Here is a 13270-nt window from a genome sequence, read left to right on the forward strand (position 1 = left end):
GTGATCGAGTTGAAGGGGAAAAAACACGTTCGGAGATGAAAGCGGCCGATTCATTCATGCACCAATACAGTATTCGGAAGCACTGTTAAAAACAGACGAATGCGATTGAAATTTTGGAGGGGGGCACCCAGACGTGCGTCATTTTGTCCCAATGAAAATATCAAGTGAATTAGCGACGAAACGCAAACCATTAGCGCGCGTTAAGGAGAGCGTTTCGATCACGGGAGTGATCGGTCCTCGCGCTTTTTCTGAAGATAAACCAGACTCGTTGTTTGTTTGTTTGTTTTCTTAAAATTAACCGGGCATACTGGGGCGAGTCGAGACGTGACGTCACATTGCAAAGACAATCGCAAACGAAGGCGTTTGCTCGCACGCGAAGACCAAAACGCACACGTTCTGTCGGACTGTTATCCGAAGACAGGCCGAGTTCAAATATCCTCAAGAAGACGCGGCAATTTCAATGGAAACAATGTGGCGAACGTCTTTGTCGTTCGTCTTTTTCTTTCCTTTTTTTACCGTTCGCCTGAATAGACGATCTTTGCACTGGCAAGATGGCGTCGAGCGATGGCCTCTCGTCTCTGGTGAGAAAACGGAACTCGCGCTCATACGCGCGCCGCTTGACCACTAAAGGTCCCGGCGAGACACGCGGGCGTCCCGGCCCGGCCCGGCCCGGCCCGGCCCGCCGGCCCTCCACCAAGGAGGGAGCGCTGTCGGCGGCCAGCGTCGAGCGATCGGGAGGTGGCCACGTGGGCCGGCATGTCGCGCCTCCGTCCCTTCTGATGGCGTTTGGGGGCTTCTTTTTTTCCCCCCACTTCATTGTGGGAGGTAGAACAGTGCAAAAGGAAAGAAACGATTTCGGTCTCCGCACCTCCAAACATTAAAAGGCAAGGTGTCGCCGCCGCCGCCGCTCCAATTGTGTGGTCCCCTCAAGCGGTCCTAAACCACAGGTGCGGAACTCCGGTCCCCTAGGGCCCTGCGCGTCTCACGGTTTTGCATCTGACCGATTGATTAGCTGGCCGGTAAGCGCCGCGGGAGCTCGAAAACGTCCTCATCGTTTGAATGGGGTGGGGTGGGGGAGAGAGGTCGGGAAAGGGAAGTCGACTTCTACGTCCCAAACCGCGTCCCCATTTTGTCGGAGACAAAAGAGGCAGCCGGACGTCCGAGCCTCTCCCCGCATTTACCTCGCCGCGACTAGATGCGCAGAGGCGGGTACCGCAAAACGGGACTTTGAACGCGCAAACAAACCAAGCCGTTCCAGGGAAGAACCAGAAAATGCCTATGACACTTTCCTCCCTTGCGGCTGATGGCGCTTTGCATCCTCAGGGTCCGGACGGCGCTTCGGCAGCCGCGCGCGCCCTGTCGCTCCCCGCCGAGGCTTACGGGAATGACGTGAGTACGGCGGCGAGGCGGGCGGGGCGGGGTTCGCTTGGCTTGCGGGCGGAGACCACCTCCGCTTTGCGTTTCAGGAGCGTCTGGAGGTCATGTGGGCCATGAAGGCGTACAACCACGCCGAGGTCTACTTCAACGTGAGCGCCCCCGCGGCCCGACGGCCCCCGCGACGCGGGCCACCTTCAAGATGCGTTCTGGTCCTTGTCGTTCAGCTCATCTCCTCGGTGGATCCCAAGTTTCTCAAGCTGACCAAGGTGGACGACGACATCTACTCCAACTTCAGGCAGACCTTCCCGGACCTGGACGTCAAAGCGCTCGACCCGGAGCGCCTCAAGTCGGCAGAGGCCAAAGAGGTGGGTCGGCTCGCCGCCGGCCAAATCCTGATATCTGCGGGAGGGGAAAAGAAGCGGCGCGGAATCTGAAGGCCACGCGTGGGGCGGGCTTGTGAATTCGCTCTGTGGTCCTGGTTCAGAGGTGGCGCCCTTTCTGTAACCGCTACGAAGACCTGGTGGAGGACTTCAACTACGGGACTCTGCTGCGACTGGACTGCCGCAAGGACTACACGGAAGAGAACACCGTCTTCGGTGGGTGGGGCCCCGCGCGCCGAAGGACCGCAACGGGGAACGGCCGCGCTCGCTCGTCACCTATCGCGAGCTTTGCGTGTTTTCTTTGCAGCCGCCAGGATCCAGTTTTTCGCCGTGGAGATCGCCCGAAACCGAGAGGGCCTCAATGACGCCGTCTTCACGTCCGAGTCCTCCAAAAGTTAGCGCTGAACCCCCGTTTTTCTTCCGCTGAGGAGCGATTATTAAAGCGTCATCTTGGAGTTGGTGTCTCGGCCTAAAAGCCAGGCGAGCCACGTGAGCAACGACTCGGGAGGCACGCCTTGTAAAAAGGATGAGGTTTATTTGCAGTCACGACACAGCAGCTACTCCACATTCGCAGAAAGGTGACGCGGGCCTTAGCGCCTTCCTGCCTTCAGGGGGCGCCCGTGTTCCACACAGCACCGTGTCACACACACACACACACACACACGCACGCACGCACGCACACGTTGCACACTCGCTCGCCGCGCCGGACCGGACCGCAACCCGGTCCCAGGAATCCGGACAGTAAACAAAAAGTTGGAAGAAGCGCTCTCGGGTAGCGACGCCCGTCTTCGGGAAAAGACCCGGGACCAGAAGGGTGACCTGCCGCCCCGCCGTGCCCCGCCCCGCCCGCCCGCTTTTTCAGCGCGCTTCCAAATTGTTTGCGGGAGTGCAACACGCCGGGCGTGCCTCGGACTCGGACAACTTTTTACACGCCGCAACGCCGGCTTTTGTCCTCTCCTTTCCTGGCCGGGGCGGCGTAAAAAGCTCAATCATTCTCATATAAACGTCACTGAAAACGTCAGCAAACAAAATGTACACTGGACTTTGTCGTCATCTATACAAAGCGCGCGAGAGGGTCGGACTCCCGCCCTCCCCTCGCCTCCGCCCCGATCCACCGGCGTTAAAATAGATCTGTATATATTTATATATGCTCATATCAACAAGGAGGGGGGCGGGGCGACGGGCCAAAGGCGGCGGGCCGCCGGCGGGTCGGGACGCGCGGCCGCGGAATGTCAGCTCATCATGTCGTTGCTGTTGACGCCGCACGTGGAGTTCTTCATGCTGTCGTTCACCTCCCGCCGGAACACCGACAAGTTCTGCGTGAACCTGCGCGGACTCGCAGTTAGCCGCGGCGCGCGTTGACGACGGGCCGCGCGGGGGGAGCTATGCTAACGTGGGCGCGCGCGCGGCTTAGTTCCTTTGAGAGCGCCGACTCCAATGGCGAGAACGCAGCCGAGCCGAGACCGCGCAGCCGACCCGCTGGCGGGCTAGGGCGAGCTGGCGCGGGCGCCTTAGCGGCTTAGAGGTTTGGGGCGCGCCGTTCGTATCGGGAAGGACGCGACGACGGCCGATTGATCCAAATCGGCGAGGGACGACGAGCGTCGCGCGCGGAACGCCCCGCCGCCGGCGTCGGCTCCTCACCTGTCCCTGTTCTTGGTGAGCAGGTTGCGCTCGATTCCTTCCATGAGGTTCTCGAAGCAGAGGTGCATGGCCTGCTGCTTCTCCGGAGGCTGGCTGTTGACGATGCTGTTGCGCACGTCGGCAAAGTACTGCGGGCGACGCGCGGCCGCCGCGTCAGCCTGGAGCGGCGCTCCGCGAGCCCGGCGCTCCGCGAGCCCGGCGCCGGCCCGCGCCTTACCTTCTCGTTGAGGAGGATGAGGCCCAGCAGCGGCCGGGACATGGACCACTGGTTGCGGCAGTCCTCGAAGATGATGATGTTCAGCACGGTGGAGAGCATCTGGCGAGGCGGGGGCAAAGGTGGGCGGGGCGCAGAGGGCGGCCGAGCGGGCGCGGCTACCTGCTGGATCATCTCGGGGTGCTGCTGCATGATGTGCAGGAAGCGCTCGTCGGCGGCCATGGGCGCGGCCCGCTTTTTGGTGGAGCGCGACAGCTGCTTGAAGAGATACGTGACCATGTGGTCCAGGCTGGAGCAGCAGCCCGTGCACACCATGGTGTCTGCCGGGCGAGGGGGCTCCGTCAGAAGGGCCGTCCGACGGGCGGCTTTGACGGCGGCCGACGTACCGAGCGCGGTCAGGCCTTCCGAGATGGACGAGAGGATGTACATGACCATGTGAGGCTCCAGGCTGGCGATGAAGTTCATGTGGTCCTGGGTGAGGACTTCCAGCAGCGAGTAGAAGGACTGGCTGAGCTTGGGGTAGTCCTGCGGGGGAGGCGTCACCCGGCGCGGAAGGCGTCACCCGGCGCGGAAGGCGGCCGGTGGGCGGGCGCTCGCTCGCTCGCGCGCGCACGCACCAGCAGGTCGCTGTGAGGGATGGACAGCAGCAGCTTGATGAAGGTCTGCAGCGCGTTGTCCAGGGCGTCGTCGCCGTACAGGCGGAAGACGCCGAAGTTGACGTAGTTGCCGCTCAGCACCGCCTTGAGCATGGCGAAGCACACGCTCACGCCCTTCAGCTTGACGCCGTACGCCCGGTCCTTGGGCACGTCGCCCAGCGTCAGGATGCGGTTGCCTGCGCCGCAAAGCCGCCGAGCGCTCAGAGCCGTCCCGTCCCGCGCCTCGGGCCCGACCGGGCGGCCTCACCGTAGGTGGTGATCATCTTGCTGGTCTCTCGGAAGAGCAGGATGCCGTTGGGCGACGACACGTCGAACTGCAGCCTCTGCGACCTGTCGGCGCGCCGGCCCAAAACGGAAGGGAGCTCGGGGACATCCGCGACCCGCGGGCGAAACCTCACCTGTTGTGAACCAGCTCGGCCATGAGCTTGAGCACGGGCGTGGTGCACGCCGGGTCGTGGTACCACAGCTCGATGGCCCGCTGCAGGATGGGCACGTAGGCCGGATATCTGGTCGCGGGTCAAGGACCCGTGGCGGCGAAGCCGAGCCGGGCGGGCGGGCGGGCGACGCCGGCAAAGGATACATCCAGTCGAAGAGCATCATGAAACTGGTCTTCGCGTTGAAGGCGAAGGCGATCCCTCGCAGGTCTCGTACCAGGCCCACCAGAGTCCTCTGCCGGACAAAAGCGCCCTCGGGGTCAGGATCCGGGCCCGGGACCCGAGCCGGCGCGCTCTGGGTCGGGCTCGGGCTCGGGCCCGCCGCTCACCTTGGCCTCCTGCTCGTTGAAGGTGTTGGTGCTCAACATCTGGGCCACGGCTTCGAAGGCCACCGTCAGCGGCAGCATGAACTGCTCGAACTGCTCCTCGTCCTCGCCTGCGCGGACACGCCAGACCCCGGCTCGAACGAGAGAAGCCGCCTCGGCCGACTTCCGTTCGGGGTCGCCGCCGGGCTTCCTCCCGGGCGAGCGGCATGGCGTTTCCGCCGCGCTTACCCAGGTCCACCATGAGGAGGCGGCCCAGCGCCGTGTAGAAGGTGGTGCGGCACCTCATGTCGCTCAGGTTGGACTGGTTGTTGACGCCCAGGAAGGAGAAGTGCTCGCTCTGCCCACCGACGACAAGGGGGACAGCCGTGGCGGCGGCGGCGAGGCCCGCGAGGCCGGCGGGGACGGGCGCGATACTCACGGTGTGATTGTTGAGCATGAACTGCACGGCGCTCAGCTTCACCAACTTGCGCACGCTGCTGTAGGTGCACGCGGCCGTCAAGGACAACCGCGTCAACGTCGACCTTAACCCGGCCGGCCACGTCCAAAACCGAAGCGCCGAACGAAAGCTGACGGGCGCGATCGGAAACGGTCGCGATCGGAAACGGTCGCCATCGGAAACGGTCGCCATCGGAAACGGTCGCCATCGGAAACGGTCGCGGCTAACGCCGAAGGATATCCCAAGGAGAGGTCGTTGAGGAGCTGCAAGGTCTTGGAGGTGATGGGCTCACACTGGCCCCAGTACTTCAAGTTGGTGATGCTGCGGGCGGACGGCGGGACATTAGGCCGGCGCGAGCGCACGCCGAGGACGGGGAACGACCCGAGACCCCCCCCCCACGGCGCGATTTCGTATCTTAGCGAGGGGCGAAGGACAAGGCGCGACTCACATCTTGCCGATGAAGACGCTCAGCACCAAGGTCTCGTCGTTGAGTCCCAGCACCTCCGACAGACGGCGGTACAGCTGCCGTCCAAAGCGCAAGTCAGAGTCGAGGTCCCGGCCGGCCCCGCCCTGACCGAGACGCTTCTTTTTTGGGGGCCCGGCATGGCATCCCTTCGCGTTTTAGCCGTTTGGAAAAGCGCTTGCGCCGGCGAACGTCAACCAAGGCAAAGGCTTCTCGCGCTTTTCCCCACTCGGGGAGAAGCGACGTCATTTTTGCCTTCTGGGGGGCCGCGTGCGGACACGGGGGGAAACACCAGACATCGTCCGGGGCGGGACGAGCGCCCCCCTCACCTTGGACGACTTCTGCACCTGGTCGCCGATGTAGATCTTGCGAAACTGCTCGAAGAAGCTGAGCATGGCCAGCTCCAGCCGCTCGTTGCCCGCTTGGGCCAGGCGCGAGTCCGTCAGGTTCATCAGCTGCAGCACCCTGAGCGGGAGGAGGGCGCGGCGGTCGGCGCCGAGAAAAAGGCGGCGGGAAAAGGCCGAGGGGACGGCGGCGGCGGCTACCGGCAGACCAGCTCGCCGTCCATGGCGTCCTGCTCGTCGGTGCTGGCGAAGGAGACGCGGCCGCCGATGACCGCCCCGATGATGTAGACCAGCCAGGTCAGGCGGCCTGCCGGGGGGGAGGGAGGGAGGGAGGGAGAGGAGCGTGGCGTTGGCCCGCGGCCGACTGGGACCGGGCCACTCACCCTCCTGCACGGTGACGTCGGCGGCGCCCGAGTTGGTGGACTGCAGCAGCTCCTGGTAGCTCTGCGCCGCCTGGTCGAAAAGCTGCACCAGCAGGGCGCACGTCTTCTCGTACTCGCACCGGCCGATGGTGGACAGCTGGTCCAGCTGCTGCTGAACCAGGCCCGCGTCGTCCAGGGGGTCCTCCAGGCCGTCTCTGCCGCGCCGCCACAGGCCCGAGCGCAACTTGACACTCATCCCTCGGAACGCTTTTTCTTTCCGGGCTCACATCCTTTTCCTATTCCCCAACGGAGGGACGCGAGCGGCAAGCGAGCGGCAAGCGAGCGGCAAGCGTCCGGACCGCGGCCGTCGGAGCCGAGGTCCGCCCGCCTGCCGCCGCCGCGTGCCCGTTTGACTTTCTGGCGAAGATAGACCAGCTCTTTTCCAATTTGGGGGGGGGGGCCCGCGTTAACAATGACTTTGACACATCCCGGCCCAGCCATTTGGGCGGGCGCCGGCGGATGCGCGAGAGCGCCGTTCTTTGCTTTTGGGATCCGTTTGGTACCGATAACCCGCCGCGGCGGCGCTTCAATTCTTTTTGGCAGACATAGAGGATATCTTTTAACGGGGCGGGCCCCACCTGAGGATGACGTGGACCGACTCCAGCCGCGAGGTGATGTAGGCCTTGGTGACCTCGGGGGTGTAGGTCTCCAGCAGGTGCGGCTCCGTGGCCTTGACGTAGGGCACCGACGCCGCCAGGCGCTGCCACAGGCTCAGCAGGTAGTGCACGCTGTTGGGGGCGAACTCCCAGTGCTGAAAGCGCGGCAAGCTTCAGTCGCTCGGTCCGGGCGGCGCCGCGTCGGCTTCCCGTCTGCCGGAGCGGCCGACCGGGAGCCGGATCCGGCGGCGGGGGGGGGGGGGGGTCGCTCCGCCGCTCACCTGCAGGCTGGTGACGGTGAAGTTGGCGATGAGGCGGATGACTTCGGGGTAGTTCTCCACCTTGACCAGCTCGCCCAGCTGGTAGTTGCTCTTGAGCCTGGCCAGCAGCCGGCAGAACTCGTGGTAGTTGTTGGGGTCCGGCAGACACTGGGCGGGCGGGCGGGCGGGGTCAAAAAGCGCGCTCGGCGGCGCCGCGCCGGCGAGACGCACCTGCGGGTTGGCCAGTATCCTCTTGACGCCGTCCACCAGGTGCGACAGGAACTTGGCTCGCTCGGCGTTGTTGAAGAGGGACCTCCTGACCGAGGCGATCTGCACCAGGCACGACAGGACCTGCGCAAAGGCCCGGGGGGCGGGCTCAGCGCCGGGCGGGCGGGCCGCCGACGGCCGGGCGGGCGGGCCGCCGACGGCCGGGCGGGCGGGCCGCCGACGGCCGGGCGGGCGGGCCGCCGACGGCCGGGCGCGCCACTCACCAGCGGGGAGAGCGAAGGCGGGATGGAATGGTAGAGGTTGAAGAAGAGCTGCAGGGTGGACGAATCCAGGAACGCTGCGGCGCCGAGGGCACGGAGGTTAGAGGCAAACAAAAAGAAGAGCGCGGAAAACTCCCGCTCCCAGAGCGCCGCGGCGGATAACGACCGCGTTCAGCTCGCCGGCGGCCCGGGCGGGGACCCACCCGAGCGCCAGGACGTGGGGATCTGCACGGTGCACAGGTCGTCCGACGACTCGTCGGTGGACGTCCCGATGAAGTCGTAGTTGAGGCAGTTGTAGCTCAGCTTGAGCAGCTGCATCAGGAGCCCGTGCTGGGACTCGTCGTTCAGGTTCAGGTTCTTGCCGGACGCCTGGCGAAAGGCGGCGGGCGCGTCAGCCCGTCGGCGAAGCCCGCCGAGGCTTTCTGGGCTCGCTCGGCCGCCCACCTGCTTGAGGAGGTTGCAGGACAGCGTGAAGATATCGAAGAGGGACGAGTCCCGGAAGGACGAGGCGATCTTGCGGTGTTTGTTGAGCGGGTGCGCCGTGTCCGCCTGCGGAGCGGGCGCGGATGGCGTTAAGGGCGGGCCCGTCGGGGAAGCGGGCCGCCGGGGCCCGCCGGGGCCCGCCGGGGCCCGCCGGGGCCCACCTGGTTGATCTCGTTGGTGAGCTGCGACAAGATGGTGACGCCGATGATGCAGTGCTCCACGCTGTCCTGCAGGAAGCGCGTGACGTCGGCGATGACGTTGCGGAACACGTAGTCGTCCTTCTGCGAGTCGAACCAGCCCAGCTTGGTGATGCGGGCGTACAGCTGGATGAGCGCCTGCGTCACGAAGGCCGCCAGCTTGGGCCGCGTGGCCAGATAGTTCAGCACGTAGTTCCCTGCCGGTAGGGGGTCACGGGGGGGGGGGATCACCTGACGTTCCCGCGCTTTCGCCCCGCGCAGACGCCCGCTTCCGGAGGCCGGACGGGCCGCCGCTTCGTTGGCAATCCCGTTCTTGTCGGTTATTCTCATTCGATAAACCACTACTTCTCATGGTAAATAAAGGGGAGACCGGAGTATTGAGTTGGAGCTGCTGTTTTACTCGCCGCCGGGGGGTACTCTCCTCCGGTAAACACAATCAGGCATGTTACGGTTGTGTTTGGTCAGTATTCTAATAATCGGAGCGCGCCGGTGCGATGTTGAAAATATGTTGGAGCCGCTCCGATTAGCTCAGCCTATCTTAAGGCGTTATGCCGTTGTGACCCGGAAGTCTGAGGGGGGGGGGGACACCTAATGTTAAAAACTATCATCCGTTTTCCAGCCGTTTTCTATAGCCGCTTATCCCCGCAGGGGTCGCGGGCTCGCCGGCGCCTATCTCAGCTGGCTTCGGGCAGCGGGCGGGGGACACCCTGAACTGGTCGCCGGCCAATCGCAGGGCGCACAAGAGACGAAGGACCGATCGCACTTAAGGACAATTTAATACCTGACGCGCACGCTTTTGGGGCGTGGGAGGAAGCCGGAGTGCGGGGAGAGAACACGCGCGGGCTCGGGGAGAACCTGCAAACTATCATTTTGTGTAAATATCTTAATTTACAGCCGGGTGCGGCCTGTACGCGACGAAAAAAGATTTGCCGTTCGATTTTTGTTGTTACGATTTACAAAATACCATGCGGTAAATGTGGTTGAGGTCACACCAAACAAATTCAATTCCTCGCGCCTTGTTTTTCATGCCCGCGGTGATTTTTTTGGAACCGACTAAGAAAGAGGCGGGCGAAGGAGCGTCGCGGACGCGAGGCACTCACGGATGTCGATGCGCTGCTCCAGGGGAAGGGGGTTGCTGGTCCTGGACACCAGTTTGGACAAGCAGGTGGCCGCCAGCAGCTGCGAGTACGACGACTGCGTAATGCAAACACGCACACAAACACAGATGGCGCGTTACCTCGTTATGGGGCTCATTCCGCACTCGTGCGAGCCCCCAATAATTAAGAGCGAAAAGAAATCATCGGCCTCGGAGGAAGTCCTCCTCCGCAGTAGTCGGCGCCCGCCCGACCGAGGCACGGGCCAATCATCGCCGGCGTGGTCATTTGTTCCCCTCGGGTTTGGCTGACCCCGCGACAAAGAAACACAAACGATTTGGCGAGCCCCGAAAGAAAGGACAAGAACAAAGGGCGGAAGAAAAAGTGGCAGCTGCCGCGGTCCCGGCCAGCTCCCGTTGCCAATTCGGCGGGATGTCACCATGCGTCGCCCGAAGCCGGAAAGAAAAAGAAAAACGGCGGACAGCTCCGTGCCCGCTTCCCCCGCGCGCGCGCAAGACGGGAACGGCGAGGTCGGCGGCGCGGCGCGGCGCGGCGCACTCACGCTTCCTCTCTCCAGCAGCAGCTGGCACTTGCTGAGGCAGTCGGGCCCATTGGTGAAGTCCACCAAGGCTTTCTCGGCCTGGTGGCGCACGGCCGTGTCGGCCGTCTCATACAGCTGCTTGCACAGGATCTCTAGCTGGGCGAGGCCCTGCGACCACACGCGCTTATCAGCACGCAACAGACTTTCGGCACAATGGGAGGCCGGCTCCGAGGAGGCAAATTCATCGACTGGGTCCGAGGAATACAAAAAATGCGAACTTTTGCCCCTTTTCTCGGGAAGTCGCTCAATTCCTCCATTTCAAATCATTTGCACCCCCAATCCAGGAACGGAAATCGAATCGTGCAGATTCACGGCCCTTTCAAAACGGGACGTTATTTCGGGCCGAGTGCGGAACGGGCGCACCGACGGCGTTTGGTCCGGTCGGTCACCGTGTCAGAATATTGGCGCTTTCGCTGAACTTCGCGCAATTCGCCGCAAAGGCGGAAAGGCCAGGACCTTCGGACGACTCCGAACTATCTCGGACGCTCCGGTCCCCCGTTTTCGGAGGACGCGCGACGCTCCGGTAGAGGGGCGCAGGGGACATCCGGGGTCCGGTAGCTGACCGCGCGCCCCACAGGTGTCCCGGGCAAACGAACACATTCCGGGCTGCGTCCGACGAGACTGACGCCGAGGGATTTTCGACGAGCGAAACGTGACAAGCGGTTAGACGGTGGAGGCGGTTAGCTTAGCCTCCTATCGGGCTAACGCGGCGCTGCTTAGTAACCGACATAAACAAGGCGACAGGAAACGGAGCGTCTTACGCCGTTCAAGCGCACGCGAGCGAGCGCGCGCGCGCAAGCGCTTGTTTCTCGGACGCAACGGCAAAAACAACGACAAGGACGCGAAGGAGAAAAAGGAGGAGAAGAAGAAGGCTTGTTTGCAATCGGGCGGGAGGAGGAGTTGACGCTAGCGTTAGCATGGCATGGCTAGCTGGCGACTCGGAAAGCTCCGTCAAACGTGCCGGCCGGGCAAGCGAGCGCCCAAAGTGGCAAAGGGGAGCCCCTCGGTGCCGTAGGCCACCGTCCGCCCGCCCGCGGCGAGCCGAGCGAACCGGACAACGGCCGAGGGGCGAGCGACCGCTTAGCCGTCCGTCCGTTCGCCCGCCCGCCACCGTCGTCCTACATTGTTGTCGACCGAGCGGCCGGCGATTAAAAAGCACGGCGGGACGGCGCTCAACGTCTGCCCGGGGGCGCCTCGCGCGAAGACACCGACGCCTAGCTAACGTTGCGACGGCAGGCCACGCAGCGGCGGCCGGCGAGCGAGCGAGCGAGCGAGCGAGCGGGCGGTCGGTCGGTCGGGCGGGCTGGCGGGCTGGCGGGCGAGCGAGCGGCCGGCGACGTCCTTCGCTGCTCCGGCGGGCCCGGCCTTCGCCGCCCGCCCGCGGCATCCTCGCCGGCCCACTCCCCCCCCCCCGAGTCCGCGGCCGCCTCGGGCTCCGTCCGTGCGTCGCGCGCCGACGTCACGGCGGTTGCAAACACGCCGAGCCCCCGCTCACCTGCACATGATCCGCCATTTTTCCCCATTTCATTGCACCTCTCGCTCCGCTTATGGCTAGTCGGGCGCGCGACAGCGCCCCCGGCGGCGGAGCAGCGGACGCCAACTTGCGCTTCTACTTGGTCCGTTAGCCTTTTTCCACTTGTTCGGCTTGCTCCGTTCACTTTTTCGGAATTCTTTGACGTCACCGAATGCCGTCGCGTTGCGGCATCACGATCTGCCCGAAAACGAGCGCACTAGACACACGACAACAGAGCATAAGTGAGCCCAATTCCAATTTTTTTTTTTTTTTTTTTTTTTGCTCTGACATATTCGGCATTATTGCCCCCATTTCCGATGAAATAACGATGCGCCTTCCGAAATGACGACCTGTTTCCTTTACTCTTTCACTGGCGCAAGTTCTGTTTGGGTTGCTGGGAAAATGACGGTTACTCGTCCCTTGTCGCAAGTTGCGTCCTAAAAGTCCGCGGTGACGCTGCTCAAGTCGGGGATTTTGGTTCTTGGGCGGCGTTTGGCCCTTTTCCCAGTTGTCGCTCGCGGGCGTCGTCTGGACGCGGTCCCGTCCTTGACGCCCGTCGTTTGCTTATCTGCGTGAGTCTCACTTTGGGAGTGAGTGGCGTTTGGGCGGAGAATGGTCGCTGTTCTCGAAGTGGAAACCTGCCCTTGGGATTCCCGGGCTCATTTGAGAGCCGGAACCGCCACTCCGGCCGCAGATGGAGCTTTTGCCCCGAAAAAAAAAGAGGGTCGCTCAGCCGACGCGTCCGTATCGGGGCGCCCGCAATATCCGATACCGCCTCCGGATGGCGCCACGTCGCCGCTACATCGACGGGCGAGCGCTCACGCGCCCCCAAAGAAGAGTCGGAGCCGAAAGCGAGCTTCCTCTCCTCCGGGACGAACGTCGACACACGCGGCACCGTGCCCGCATTTGCTCGCCCCTTCAGCCGTTTAAACGAAGACCGAAAGCCATCATCTTTTCCCCACTAACGGACACGACGTGTTTCTTTTAGGGTGCCGATGCCGTCGCGGCGGCTGCGCAATGGCAGAAAAACGGCGACTTCAAATGATCTAATCCAACCTTGCCGAGGGTGGACACTTTCCTCTGACCGTGTCCGTTTGAAATATATTTGATCGGAAAAAAGTTGAAGGGACGATGCCCAGCAGCTCTGCATTCGGCATTAGAGCGCCATTCATTGGCCGTTTCAACGTGCAGAAACAACATTCTCCCGATGAGTAAAAACAAACAAAAAACTAGCAAAAGAACGTAAATTAGAATTGAAAAAGGTTTTCCAAAACACCATAGAAAACTAAGAAAAAAAGTGAAATGAAAAACTTTTTCCATGACACCACACAAACAAGATGAATTT

At 63.0% G+C, this 13270-nt stretch overlaps 2 protein-coding genes across 2 annotated transcripts; one reads left to right on the forward strand and one right to left on the reverse strand.

Annotated features, from left to right (window-relative positions):
* Positions 1–389: 389 nt before the first annotated feature.
* On the forward strand, positions 390–2212 carry pbdc1 (polysaccharide biosynthesis domain containing 1). The gene is made up of 6 exons (XM_088434361.1): positions 390–581; positions 1324–1389; positions 1467–1526; positions 1602–1742; positions 1862–1973; positions 2065–2212. The coding sequence occupies exons 1-6, from the start codon at positions 552–554 to the stop codon at positions 2154–2156; spliced, it is 501 nt and encodes a 166-aa protein (XP_088290487.1). The 5' UTR covers positions 390–551; the 3' UTR covers positions 2157–2212.
* A 630-nt stretch (positions 2213–2842) lies between these two features.
* Positions 2843–11962, reverse strand: xpo7 (exportin 7). Its single transcript, XM_088434359.1, has 27 exons — positions 11908–11962; positions 10374–10520; positions 9818–9911; positions 8682–8914; positions 8482–8586; positions 8241–8406; positions 8041–8114; positions 7781–7900; positions 7571–7717; positions 7272–7444; positions 6655–6848; positions 6473–6578; positions 6257–6392; positions 5913–5986; positions 5705–5785; positions 5447–5510; positions 5257–5365; positions 5032–5138; positions 4849–4937; positions 4667–4774; positions 4516–4598; positions 4230–4444; positions 3999–4137; positions 3775–3932; positions 3616–3714; positions 3399–3526; positions 2843–3083 (listed from the first exon to the last, which is right to left on the reverse strand). Exons 1-27 carry the CDS (start codon positions 11938–11940, stop codon positions 2990–2992), a joined length of 3276 nt encoding a protein of 1091 aa, XP_088290485.1. The 5' UTR covers positions 11941–11962; the 3' UTR covers positions 2843–2989.
* Between the last annotated feature and the right edge of the window lie 1308 nt (positions 11963–13270).

This window comes from Hippichthys cyanospilos, chromosome 15 (genome assembly GCF_059441005.1).
Source record: "Hippichthys cyanospilos isolate Australia breed blue-spotted pipefish chromosome 15, RoL_Hcya_1.0, whole genome shotgun sequence".
Lineage (NCBI taxonomy): Eukaryota > Metazoa > Chordata > Actinopteri > Syngnathiformes > Syngnathidae > Hippichthys > Hippichthys cyanospilos.